The sequence below is a fragment of the Catharus ustulatus genome, chromosome 5 (genome assembly GCF_009819885.2).
Source record: "Catharus ustulatus isolate bCatUst1 chromosome 5, bCatUst1.pri.v2, whole genome shotgun sequence".
NCBI lineage: Eukaryota > Metazoa > Chordata > Aves > Passeriformes > Turdidae > Catharus > Catharus ustulatus.
The window spans coordinates 36,024,606-36,039,006 of record NC_046225.1 but is presented as its reverse complement, the minus strand read 5'-3'; the positions used below and the strand labels follow the sequence as shown (position 1 = coordinate 36,039,006).

At 36.7% G+C, this 14,401-nt stretch overlaps 1 protein-coding gene across 8 annotated transcripts in view; it reads right to left on the bottom strand.

Moving 5' to 3' along the window:
* PALLD (palladin, cytoskeletal associated protein) overlaps window positions 1-14,401 on the bottom strand; it is a 202,126-nt gene that overhangs the window by 97,912 nt on the left and 89,813 nt on the right. For all 8 annotated transcript variants that reach the window (XM_033060250.1, XM_033060254.2, XM_033060255.1 and 5 more), the window contains one exon: window positions 14,082-14,394. In XM_033060250.1, the coding sequence (XP_032916141.1) occupies window positions 14,082-14,394 (313 nt within the window). The remainder of the gene's footprint in view (window positions 1-14,081; window positions 14,395-14,401) is intronic.

The window sequence follows — 14,401 nt, the reverse complement described above, 5'->3', positions numbered from 1 at the left end:
TGATGAGGAAATTATTACCAAGGGATAAACCCTCATAGTCTCTGAGCACAGACCTTAAGAAGGGTGAGACAAAGATATCTGTGTGCAAACCATCTCTATATGGAGCAACTACTAATTCATGACGTAATGAAATTAGAAAATATGTTTGGGGAACATAAAATTAAAAAAATGTATCTGTAGCCTGCAATAAACCACAGTCAATTATGAAGTCAATTATGAAGGCCTACAAGCTAGTGATAAAAAAACTCAAATTCTCTTGTACCTCTTGTCTTTCTACTGTAAGAGAGGAGTATTCACATAGAAAAAATAAACTGGATAGAGTAAAAGCACACCTATCAGCATCAAAACTGCAGAGACCTCTTTCAGGGACCTTCACACTTGTACCATGATGTCTATACTGAAGTTAGCAATTCTTTGTCTTTCATTTACACAAACACATAGAAAGAAAAAACAAAAGAACATAATATTTACCTATACTACTGCAATAACCATGCTGGACATTTGTAATTCTGGACATTTATAAAGGCTTTTATATGCCACCACCCCTTGAATATTTTGCTTTGACTCAGGTGTTCTGTATGCAGGACATACAGCCCCCTGCTCTGACATGTCATCAAATTCTTCTGTGACTTTAGTAAAGCAAGGAGGAAGCTCATTACATAATCCCAATGGCTGTGGATGCTGAAAGGATGCTCCTGCACACTCAGTATATTTTAGGCACATTTCTAGGGTGTTTGCTGATAACCAGTATCCCATTATGTGTTTTAGCGGAAGCTGAAGGCACACAGCTCTGTCTTCAAGGGCTGACTTGGCAACTTCACTCAGACAAGAATTTACTAGATAACAAAGTCTGGAAATATCACTAAAGTCCATTTCAAACTGTGTTGAGAGTTAAATAAACATGATTAGCAAGGGAATCAAAAGGGCAGTTGTGAATTTCTGTTTCTGGCAGAAAACACTGCTTATCTTATATTACTTTAGGGAGGAAGAGTTAATTCCCAGTGAGCATTATAAAAAGTAAACGAAATTTGAAGTCTATTCAAAACTCAAAATTCTAAGCAATTTCAGCAACTGAGTAACATCTAAGCCAATATAATAACTATTTCCCTAAGTATTTAAAATACTACAGATATTAATTTTTTAAAAAGGACAAAATTAAGCACTCCAGAGGACTTCTTACTTCTGTATAATATCCAATGATAATTTTATCCTGTAAGCAGTTACAAAAATTCATGATTTTCAAAGATGTAATTAATATGCATGTTGGAGCGATTAGTTGTCAGAAAATAAAATCAGACTTTTACAGTAATTTCTCCCATTTTATATGTTTTGAATATTTAATTATAAAATGAAAAGCATTTTGCTCAAAAGTAAGACAACAGAAAATGTTACTAGTGAATTCTGAAAGCAGGAAAACAAGGATGCCTCCAGCCTTTAGGTAAAATCAAACTGCTGCAATGAAGCTATTGTCACTCGTAACAGCTTGAGCTTTCTCTCTGTGAGTATTAACACTTTTCCTAAACTACAAGAGCAGCAATCCATTCCAACGCGCTTTAGCTTTTGGAATGTGCTGTTGATGTTTCAATTTATTCACCTATTAGGGAGAATACGCTGCTACTGAACCACAAAACTGCATTCTTCAACCAGATCACCACTTGCATACCTATTGCTATTCTTGAAACCTGGAGAGATTCTGCGGACAAACAAGGTTTGCTTACACAATTCCTATTACAGAAGCTGAACTAACAAGAGGTGGCATTCAGGTACAGTAATTTCACAATTATAAGCTGCACCATTTTGACTAAAATTTTGGTCTGAACCCGGAAGTGTGGCTTATAATCAGGTGCAGCTTATATATGGAAAAAGAACGAAAAGTTCCTGTTTTAGTTTGGAGGACAGGTGTCTGTTGAGAAAGGCAGGAGCTTCTCTTTGAAATGGAGAATATAAACTCCCTCCCTCCAAATTATTATAATTTTGGAATCAAGGGGCTCTCAGACAAAGATATGAGAATTAGGAATAACAGTTCTTTACCACGGAAATTAAAATAGAAATACAGTACTACAAAGAAACAAACTCCAAACCCTGACAAAGTCAGAGTACAACCTGACACCCCGTCAGGCAGGGTGTTGGTAGCAGTCCCATTAAATGGTGGTTGCAGTCCTCTTGCAGTGCCAGATGTGATTCAGTTGAAGCAGTGGTCCTGTAGAAGGTGCAGTTTCCCTCCAGAGTTCCAGTGGTGATGTGGAGAAACCCGGTTTTCCTCTGGAGTCCAGTGAAGAAAGGGGCTACCTTAGTGTCCCAAAACCTCTATTGTATCTTGATAAGAAATGCTGGGCTCTTCCCCCTGGCTGGAGCATCTCCCAATGGGGTGAAGTAATTTTATCAGTCTCACAGTGGGACTCAATGGGCCATTAGCAGAAAATGACTTGCTGGAGGAAGGATGGGTTGTGAAAAGATAAAGAACAATGCACCACAATGCCCCATCAATGGATGGCCCATTAGCAGAATATCTCCCGTGGAGATTAAGGATCACTGCTCCCACCTTCAAAGGATGGTGAAAGAATAGATACCTTTTATCACACTCTGTATTGTAACCCAAGACAGTTGCTGACACCCAGATGTGCCGCTTATAATCAGGTGCGGCTTATATATGGACAAAGAAGAAAAAGTTGCCACCACCCAGAAGTGCGGCTTATAATCAGGTGCATCTTATAATTGTGAAATTACTGTACTCTGAATGCAGGTTCTCATTAGGATCCTATAGGCTTTAAGCTTAGTTGAGTTTTCTTCCCTCATTCTCTTCCAAACTGAAAAATAATAACATTGCACTGTACTTGCCAGCACAAATAAAAACCAAACATATCTTTAGTTTAAGAAATCACTTGCAGAGGGAAATTAAAAAGGAAACAAGTACAGATAGGAAAGGTGAAAAAATGCCAAAGGACTTGCACCATGTATTTATAAGCAAGGTAGTTTGTGAAAGTCCAGGAGATAAATTTAGTTAAATTACCATAAGATCAGTACCTGTTAATGTTTGGCACATGCACTGGACACACACAATACCACAGGAGAGCATTTACTTACAGGTTCTATGTCAGTCTCCAACACCAACAGAATAAGCAGAAAATTATATAATGAGAAAGTATCCTTCTGCAATCAGCAAGAAATTTTAAATATTATCCCACATACGTATCACTTGCAGGTTCAGTTTCTAATATTTTTTCTACTTTATTTAGATATATTTAAAACTAGAACCAAGGTTTGACATGTTAAACTCACATCTGCCACATTCACAAATTATCATCAGCTTATAATTTGCATAGCAGATCCTTGGGTAAAACAGCTGGTTTATCAGTAAGAAAATATCTCACCTAGCAAATGATGAAATAGGAACTGCAGGTATACTTTTGTGTGTGTACATTGAGATCATACCCATTTCTGCATGCAATGGAGAGGAAGTTCTGCTTCAATCAAAATCTTAATTGCTATAAGTCCAAGAAAGCAGTAGAGTTTATAGATGCTATGTGATGGTTTTCATATTAGGAAGATGTAACAGATTATAAGTGATTCCATAGGTACATGTATATACAGTAATTTCACGACTATAAGGCGCATCCTTTTGACTAAAATTTTCCCTCGAACCCGGAAGTGCACCTTATAGTCCGGTGCGCCTTATATGATGCACAAAGTTGCGAAATTTGCCAAACTGGAAGTGTGAGCTGTGAGCCGTGGGGGAGCTGGAAGTGCCACAGCAGTCGGCTGGAGGCGGGCCCAGGGGCCTGCAGCACTCCCCTTCCCAGGTCTAGGCAGTCCCGGGGGCCCATGGCTGCCTGGTCCAGGGGGGCCCAGTGGCTCGCGGCACCGCCCCTGCTGGGTACAGGCGGGCCCAGGGGCCAATGGTTGCCGGCTTGAGGTGGGGCCTCGGTCAGCCACCGCACGGGGGGTGAGCTGGGGGCGGAGCCTCGCTGCAAAAAAAAAGTGCGCCTTATAGTCCGGTGCACCTTATCTGATCTACAAAGTTGCGAATGTAGCCGACTCCCGGGGGGTGCGCCTTATAGTCTGGTGCGCCTTATGGTTGTGAAATTACTGTATATATTTTTTTAAATGGACAACATACTAATTGTTTCACAGGCATATATTAAAAATGTAATATTAAGACAGAGAAATTATAAACACTTGCACAAACCGAGAACATCAGATCAACAAATCAGAATGCAATTATGGAAGAACACCACAGTTCAGATTAATACAGAATCATAATGGATTTTTCACTTAAGTAGTTAAGAAAATTACTTAATTATTCTCTAAGCATGTTGTTAACACAATCATTTCTAGAAAACTAAATACAGGGCCTTGTAATGTCATTTCTATTAAAGTAAACCAGTAAAAACATTTAATATTACAAAGAACTTATCAGTTCTCTAAAATAATTTTCCATAGTGTTTTAAATGAAACCTCTTTAATCAGAATTTTCACATTAAAAATTGAGGCTTCTATCCTGCCTTTCTCACTCACTAAGAACTTCAGCAATTTGACCTGAATTTTATACATCTGTAAGGATCATGCAAGTATTTAATTCCTCCAAGCAGGAAAATGAATGTGTCAACTCAAAAAAAAAAAAAAAATCACAGAAAAGGAATTTCTACAGCAACTCTGACATTATTGTATTTGAAATAAAAAATACAAGTTTTTTTCCTGACTCTGTTAAAAACCCTTTGAGACCTTGTAGTGCAATAAATGCAAAACAGTCCTTATCCTGAATTGGTGAAGCTTATGCTAACAGTGGTTTATCTGTCTGAATTGTGAAGACTTTTAATTGTGAAGACTTTCCATCAGAATGAAAGAGAGGAGAGAGGAGTGAGAGCATGTAGGAGAAAGCATGAGCAACAGCTAGTGAGGGAAAGAGGATGAAGGAAAAGCTACTTCAAGCTCTAGTTACTTTTTTTTTTCCTATTGCAATTATTTTAACAAAAGCTTTTGGAAAAGAGAAGCTTCATGAAAATCTTTCCTTTAATTGCACTTTTCAAATCCAAGAAAGAGAAATTTTCCCTCTGAATTGTTATTACTATCTCCTGTTTCCATTTTTCACTGCAGAAATATATCAACTGCAATACGATTTGAGTAAAGTACTACCACTTCTACTAAATTGACTTTAATTAAATTAATAACAGTGAGAAAATAGAAAATAACTGTAATTTTTCAGTACTTACTGCACTGAAAATGGTGAGAATTTCAATCATTGTGAACATCACCATGAAATTTTAACCAAGTAAGCTTTTTCACTCAGTCTAAAATGCTTCCATTTTTAAAATATAGTTCCTATCCTTCAATTTTTTTATGGATTTGGAAAATTCTGCGATACAGCATAAGACAGATGTAACAGAAAATGTTAAATAGGTTTTAATGGTTTTTTTTTCCCTTTTTCCTAAACAGATTTTTCAGCTACCACCATCATTCTTATCAACTATGTAAAACAGAAAAAAATGCAGACATCATCCTATAGAGAAGTGCAAATTAGAAGTCAACAAATCAAAGGTTATTTTAACTGTATTTCCATTTGCAAACATGTTTTTCTCATCTGACTTTTTCTATTTTCCTTACTGCATTTCATATTATTTCCTAGGTTGTGAACTTATACACCATGTTCAGATTTCTGAGGAATCCTGACAGCTAGTGAAAACCCCCAATAAATTTAAAAAATCAAAAACAAACAAACAAAAAACAAACAAACAAAAGACCCCCAACAACAACTTAGGTACTATAAAAGACTTGAACTGAACAATCCAACGTCTATTACTTAAAGGATTTACCACAGAGAGGTGAGAAGGTGAGACAGGGATGGCAAGTAAAATCTTGATTGAAAAACTATTGCACTTGAATAAAACATGAAAAAAACACAGTCCACATATGTTTCTTAAAAATTTTACAGAAACAGAAATAAGATACAAATAGAACCATTACAGTGCTTACAAACTGCTATATGGAGGGAGAAAGAAAGTGAGATGGCGGGAAAAAAGAAAACTGGCAACTGTGTCTTTCAAATAAATGTAGGAGGACATGAAAAGTGTTTTCAAGGATAAGTCCATAAAATACAGATGAATTCCAGAATCGGGATAATGGTGATAAGATAAAAAAATTTCAAAGAACATGCGAGAAAATAATACTTTGCCTCTATAAAGGTATGTGTAGTATGTCACACAATAGGTAATACAGATAAAGACATAGAAATCCACTCGTACTGAGTTGATGCTTCATATTTTTGAAAAATAAAGATATTTTATCCATATAATCAAACATCAAAGATCTGCCTTAATAAGTCTGTGGTGAGCAGTAGCAATTAGTCAAAAGAAACAAAAATGCAGTGCCTTTGAGATGTTATAAGAGGGTTGCCAAGATCTCATCCTGGAAGCAAAATTCTCAGTGTTTACTAGGTGTCAAATTCCATTAGCTTCATATATGCTAATTATTTTTCTTATTAAGTGCACTGCAGAGTTTGGCAAGGATATCTAAAGGCCAGACACAAGGTAACAGGCAGGAATTCTAGAACATTCCAGATATCAACCAAGTTAGGTTTTCATAAGTATTTTTTTTTTCAGACAAACACTATATATACACTATATATCATCACTTCTCCTAAAAGATAAGAGGTTGATTATATTTCTAGTAAACAACTGTTCTACTTGATACTAAGGCCAATCCTTCATCATCCCCTGGAGACATTTCCAGTGGTGGAACTATTGTTGTAAATACAGCTATCCTGGCTTTAGCTTTGGGGGCTTTTCTGCCTTCCCTATGACTAATTTCAAACCAAATATCGAACTTCTCTGCAACCAAATTTTAGACTTGTGCTTCTAATTTGGCATTTCTTCTAGGATATAAACAAGGCCTCTGAAAGTGGGCCAGCTGCTGTCTCTTACATGGTTTTGTCAGTGTTCTAAAAATTATCAATTTATTTCCTTGGCAGACATCTACTCAAGCAACACCTCTCCCTCCACTGGATAAGCCTTTTCCATTTTTACCTCAGTAAAACCTGTAAGAAAGCTAAGAAAGCAATAAGGCTTCTTAGGACAGGAATAAGGCTGACAGAGCAGGAACTGAAGTACTTGCTCAATTCTTAGGTCTTCTTTGGTATACTTAGTTACTTCTATGGATTCTGTTTATGACAAAACAATCACATACGGGAATTCTGTAGCTAAGTTTCATAGCATGCACACTGAACCAGAAAAAAGCAAATGCCTCTGAGTTCCATTCTCTTGTTTTCATTACCAGAAAACATTTCTTAACATAGAAAATTTACACAGTTAACATAAGTAAAGGCAAAACATAATGGCAGATATACCTGAGATAGTGATGAACTTGAAATGATATGCAAGAAAAACTTAGTAGTACAATCATAGATGGAAGAAGCATGGAAGCCATCAGAAAATTGCATCACTTCAACAAAAATAAATAATCTGGCATATATTTGGCAGGAAGAGAAAAATAATAAAATCAAATAGCTATATAACTGTGTGAGTTTATGACTAAACTTCCTGAGCTAGCACCCTCTCCAGCAAGTCTCCTTACTCAAGGATGGGTTCACACTTCTGCAGGGCTTTTTTTAAAGCATGGGCATGACCAACTGCAGGTAAATGGGTAGGACTAATTGCAGGTGGTTTCTATGATAAGGCAAGATCGAAAAACAAGTTTATTAAAGAGCAGGTACTGGGAATTGGAGGGTAGCCAGCATCTGAACTTCATTTAACAAATTTAGCTTGTGTTTAGATAGTTTAGCTACTTTTTTGGCTATATATTAAAAACATGCAATAAATTAGCTATTCAGAAATTATCCTTTCTAAACACATCCTCAAATTGCCTTTTTTTTTTTTTAATTTCTTGAAGGAAAGAATAATAAAACAATTACTAATCAGTCCTCATATTGTTGAAGATTTCAAGCTGAAGTCATGTAGTTTCAAAATCCCATTTAAACATAATAACTATTTAACCCAACTACAATTCACATAATTATACTTCTCGATCATAGAGAACTGCAGTGTTCATAATAGTTCGAGGCTCATGTTCTCAAAAAAACCTTTATATTTATCTATCCAGATTTTACCAAGCACATTTTCCAAAGAAAAATGAGGATTGGCAGAGCAAGCTTTGGCCAATGCCTCTCTCTGTCTCATGAACTGATATTGGTTGATCTTTTACTTCAATTTGTTGACTAATTGAACGTCATAAAAAGTACTGTCAAAACCTGTACAAAAGGGACAGGTAGATTTTCTAAAATAAATCTTGTATTTTCCAATATTAATCAATTTCCATGTCATATCTCAGTTGAGTAAGGATTTCCAGTCTCTCATTTTGATTAGAATACTAAGTGCTGTACGCAGAAATTTTTTTAAATTTCTCAACAGACCTGGGTGCCAAAGGAAGTGAGTGCAATCTTCCATTGTATTAGTTAAAAGCCCTTCACCTGAATCAGATGGCACCTTTCTCTAGGAAGTCACTCAGAAGGCAAAGAGGACAGATACATTATTATTGAAACTTTAAAATTTAGTTTTCCCTGAAAACCAAACCCAAAATTATGAACATCATCTGTTTCAGTTTTCCAGCTTAATCTTCTACCTTCTGCAGCTGAAGTGAGCAGTCCTGGTAAATGGGTTTAACTGTATCAAGAGAGAGTAAACAAAGGTGGTTAAAAATAAAAACTATATCCCTTCTGACCTACCTTCCTCCTAATAATCAGCATCAGATGATATATTTGAAATTTCAAAATTATGAGTAGATTGGATATTTACATGGTCAGGGATGAAAGAATACCAAAGGAAATATGGTTGCATGCCATATTCAAAGCCATGTAAAAATTAAGTACCTATGATGATTAAACTGCAAGGATTAGCATGCAGGGAAGCATTTAATAATTTTGTTTGAGATTTCAATCCTGTGATAGCAAGAGGATCCTTGAATATTTCTGCAGGAATTCCCTACTCAGAAGCACACTGAGAACATCTCAGAAGATGCTGCCTTTTAGAAGAAATGACCACTTGGATTTCCTTTGCTTGATAATTTCCAAGTGTTAAATCCAGTCAGTTGTTTAGGCAAGAAGGAAAGAAATAAAAACAAAAACAAATTGACAGAAATGTTTAAAAAATCAGTATGTTTGATTTCAGTGCTTTTAGTTCCTGATTACCAGAAAACTATCCATAAACTGTTTGCAGATGGATTGTACAACATTTCCTGCTATATTTTCTGGTTCAAAGGTGCATCATAAACTGTTGCATAGTATTCTACTCAACCTTGTTATAGGAAAAAAAATCCTGCTTAAATACACAATCCACTTCCCACCCCCAACCTTTGCTACTCCTTTCTTAGAAAAAAGCCCACTCTTGGTACCTTGAGGAACTGGTGGTGACAGCTGGTAACAAAGGCATGAGACAGGCAACAGAGCTATAAAGCAACACTCAGGCAGAAAAGAGAGGGAGAACACTCCTGGAGGCACTAAAGAATTTTACAAGTTTAAAGCATGTGTTTAACTGAAAGCTTAAAGTGCACAAGCTCAAGCAAGTGGCTGAATTTGTGTGTTTGTAGCCCACAGGACCAACCATATCCCAGGCAACACCAAAAGAAGCATGACCTGCAGCTTGAGAAAGCTTACTCTCCCTCTCCTACTCCACTTTTGTGAGCCCCCACCAGCAGTGCTGCATCCAGCACTGGGGTCCCCAACATAAGAAAGACATGGACCGTTTTGAGCAAGTCCAGAGAAGGACAAAGATGCTCAGACGGCTGGACCACCTCTCCTATGAAGATGGACTGAGAGAGCCAGGGCTACTCAGACTGGAGAAGAAAAGGCTCTGGGAAGACTTAGAGCAGCCCTTCCTGTAACTCAAGAGGGCCTATGGAAATCTGGAGCAGATAGGACATACAGTTTTAGGACAAGGAGTAATGGCTTTAAACTGGAAGAGAGCAGGTTTAGATTAGATATTAGGAAGAAATTCTTTACTGTGAGGTTGGTGAGGCACTGGGAAAGGTTGGCTAGAGAAGCTGTTGCATGCACCATCCCTTGAAACATTCAAGGCCAGGTTGGATGGGGCTTTGAGCAGCCTGGTGTAGTGGAAGGGTTCCAGGCAATTCCAGAGGGGCTGGAACTAGATAATCATTAAAGAGCCTTATAACTGAAACCATTCTATGATTCCATTAATTTCCCGCATGTCTCTGCTTGTCCTATCAACTGGATTACTTTCAGTGTTAAAGTACAAATCTGAAAAAAAACCGAAGTCCTGTGCGCATATCATGATGGTGGCACACACAATACAAGTGTTTCATGACTGTTCCAAGGATATTTTCTGATTAAAATACTGATTAGCTTTTATGTAGTCAGGAAGTACACTTATGTGTCTCCACCTACTTGGATCAGAAAACATCAGGGCCAAAAGGGAAAAAAACCCTAAAAAATAAATGTATCACCTTTAACCTCTCTTGTTTTTCACATCTATTGTTGTAAAGAGATTCTGACTTCTATTGCTGCAGATTTTAAAAGGCCCAGAGTTCATTTGTGATTACCCTTTGACACTATGTTAGCAACGACACAGTTAACAGACAAAGACACAAGTAAAAAGGAAATTTCTCAGCAATAACTGGTTTTGGATCATGCTATTCCTTGATCTGAAATACGCAATGAAATGTGACTTTCAACCTATATTTCATAACACTTCCTATTTCCTCTCTTCTGTCTTCTAGTGGACTCAGAGATTTTCACAGTGATCTAAGATCACTAAAAAAAGACAATTAATGCCTTGTTTCAAACTCACTGTTATCTACTTCATTCAGTCCATAGGTGTGCCAGGAGACATTGTAACACTTCTTACTCCTTTTTAGGATGTGCAACTTTTGCATAAGAAATGAGTCTGAGAAAATGGGGAAAAAACGTATCTCAGTATATTCTCTCAAAAAGCCTCCTCTATTTTCGTATATTACTTGTTATTAATAAATTACAAACCCTGATCCAAGTGCCTGTTGATCATTGAAGTGGAAATGCTTCATAAAATCTTTTCTTGCTTTAACTCCATTTCTGTTAAAAATGTATTGATACAGAATGAGAGAAAAAAAAGCATTGCAAATGAAACATCCATATATTAATTGTGAAAACAGATGCAGCAAATGCTCTGGACTTGTACTATTATCAAGGGATTAACTTTATGTGCAGTTTTACATTTTAGCAAATTTAGTTAGCATTAGTTATTTCTTCTACAATAGAAAATGTGTGTAGACCAAGGTTTTATTGAGGGTAGACTTTACAGCAAGATAAAGATCCAAAGGTCCTTATCAACCATGAGAGAGCACAGCAGATGAAACAAAAGAAATGGATATGGATGGACCTTTGCTCATGAATGTAAAGTTAGATGAAGCATTGAACTGTTGCCTATTCTCACATATTGTTTTTCTATCCAGCTCTTCTCAGTATATTCCAAACAGCTTCCAAACACATCACTGCAGCAGAGATCAGAATGACAGAAATCAGGGTTTTTTGTCTCAGTTCAACAGTCCTTCCACTCTACAGAAACTCATGTTGCAAACAAGTCATTATGAAATATTGTGCCTTTTGACCATATTTAGAATTAACGTCTTCTAGATTTCACTTTAGCAAAATATCTGTTGTTGACTACTTCCGCAATTAATTCTATACATCTTTTTCCCAGAAATGTTTTTATATTTTCTTATAACTATTTTAAATATTTTTAGCACCAGACTGAAGCAACAACTAATTATGCCTTAAAGATTATTAAAGTGTCTGTAACCACAACCTGAATGTTTTCTAGGACTTTGACACTTTTCAAGCCTGAAAACAACTACAGTAACTCTCTGTAGCATGTCTGCTCTTGCATTAGATTGAACTGTGATAAATCATTATTTATAGGTGTTGGTTACTGCTACTTGCCAAGATGCAAAGGATTTCAAGAAGGCACTCAGTCTCTCCTACTCGTTAAATTAAAAATAATAATTAAAAAAACAAAACAAAAACCAGCCTTCATTCTCAAATTGTTTACAATTACTTTCAGTGTTGGCTGAAGAAACTGTTTTCAGAGACTTCACAGATAAACCTGTTAATTTATAATTTAAGACAAACTTGCAAACAAAAAATTATTTTGGAAATTTAAAACCAGTCTTCCTGAAAAATAAACCTATTAATGGTTTTCAGAAGCTTAAAGCTCTCTCCATAGTTAACAATTTAGAAGTTTAAATAACTTTTAAAAAAAGTTGTAAGTTTACTTGCTCTTACCACCAGTATATGCTGATTCTATCATCTAATACTCTATGGACAGATACAATTCCATAGATGAGTTCTTTTCAAGAGAATTCATTCTCATGGTTGAGAGAGCTACTTTACTACTCAGCTAATTTTAATGTCATTATTTTTTTTACTTTTACTAGGGAAACAGTTTTGCAAATGCTGAAAGCTGATTTCAAGTCTCTGCAGTCAGACATTTCTTTTTCTCCTCTTGTTGGCACTCTTTCCCTTCCTTATGCTATCACTGTGCTTGGGAGCAAAATACTTGGCTGAGGAGAAGGCAAGATTTCAATTTCTGACAGCAGCACAGACTTACGCTCTCTTTGGCCAAGCAAAACATGTATCTTGACTGCAATCAAGATCAGTCTCTTGTGCATCAAGTGTTGTTAATTGCAAAATATAGGAATTGAGTGTAATTACACTAGGGATTCCAAGGTCATCAATTTGGACATCAGCAACTGAAGGGACTTTTGCAATAACATCCCTCTCGCATTACTGTATTTTATGTTGACTCTGTGTTTAAAAACAAAACAATTTTCGCACACATAGCAGTGATCATACAAAAAGAAGTCTTTTACACCACATTCTTTCCCTTATCTCAGGCAACCTTGCTTCTGGGAAAGAAACCTTTGGGGTGAAATTTCTTTTTTACTGCTCTGTTGGAGCCACTATCTCCTTTATTCATGAGTGGGTCTTGCGACAGATATGCTAGGTACAGGACCACCTGGTCTACTTCATATCACGTATCATCTGCAAGTCGCCATTCTCAGCAACGTCCCTCCCATACATGCAACCACCACCATATATATTGTTATTTCTCTACTCTCTCTTTCTAGTTCTTCCACTCCTCCTCTCCTTCTACAGTTGCTTAGAATGACAAAGAGCAACTGAAAGAAAAAGTGGTGAGTAGAGAGGGAATATTGTTGGCTTGCTGCCTCAAATGTGGTTTTGTACATTTAAATTCAACATGAATGCTAAAACAACAGTGTTTTTGTATTTTGCAACTTTCCTGTGAAAACACAGAATAAAGCAAATGACCTTGCTAAGCTTGAAGACCATGTTTCATGCTTCTTCTTAAGCACGTTTTTATAATTTACAATTCCTTCTGACTATTGATGCAAATGAAATAAAGTAGCAATTTAGTTCATTACACTCCAAATATTCTTGAGGGAGATGGAAAAGAGGAGTCTGTGCAATGTTAAAATCAAACTGTATGTTAACAGGGAGCATAACATTGCTTATGCATAATGTATCACCTTTAACAAAAGGTTAAAATGTTACTGTAACTTTCCTAGAACTTTTCCTTTTCAGTTTTTTAGCTATGAGAGAGGTATTGTAATCTGGCTGAAAGCAGAATGAGACACGAGTAATACATAAACATAAGAAATAAAAACATTACACACCTGAATATCCACTGACTACACAAACCCAAGCACATCAGTAAAAAACCAAACTAACCAGTGCTGAAACAGAAATAGCATCCAAAAATCTCAGGCCATTATGATCTTTAGGTACAGTGACTAGGGGGAAAAAAGGCACAGAGAAACAGCCACTACAATATTTCTGTTTGTGACTTTATCTTAAACCTCTCTAAAAGCATTGGGATATAGAATGTACTTCCCTTTGACGTGGCACTACGTAAAGGAAGCAAGTGTCTCCTGTATTCAGCTCATTGGCACATAAATCACAGCAGCCGGAACAGGCACAGTGACTGTCCATTTGTCTAATGCTAAATCACTTCAGGCAAAAATTTGCTGTGAACAAATATCAAGTTTATAAGAAACAAAAAAACCCAAACAAAAATACTCACAGCTTTGGTTTGGCAAGCACAGGTGGTGGCTCCTTTGTGGGTGAAAGCAAGACAGCTGGAGGTGGGATGGATTTATCACCATTTGGCTTGCTGTTAATCATTCCATTTACTCCATGAAGAGGGTGAATGCCATTTGATTTTTCCTCAGATGAACTGAGCTGTTGTTGAAGGTCTATCACACCAGGTCTCAACTCAGTGTTGTTTGCTTGGTGGGTATCTGTATGTTTCTTAGGAGGAAGCTCGAGAGAGCTAATTTCAACAGGAGGCAGTGGTGGGAAATGATGGAAATCATCACTAGAGCATTCCAAGCTGGCTAAAAG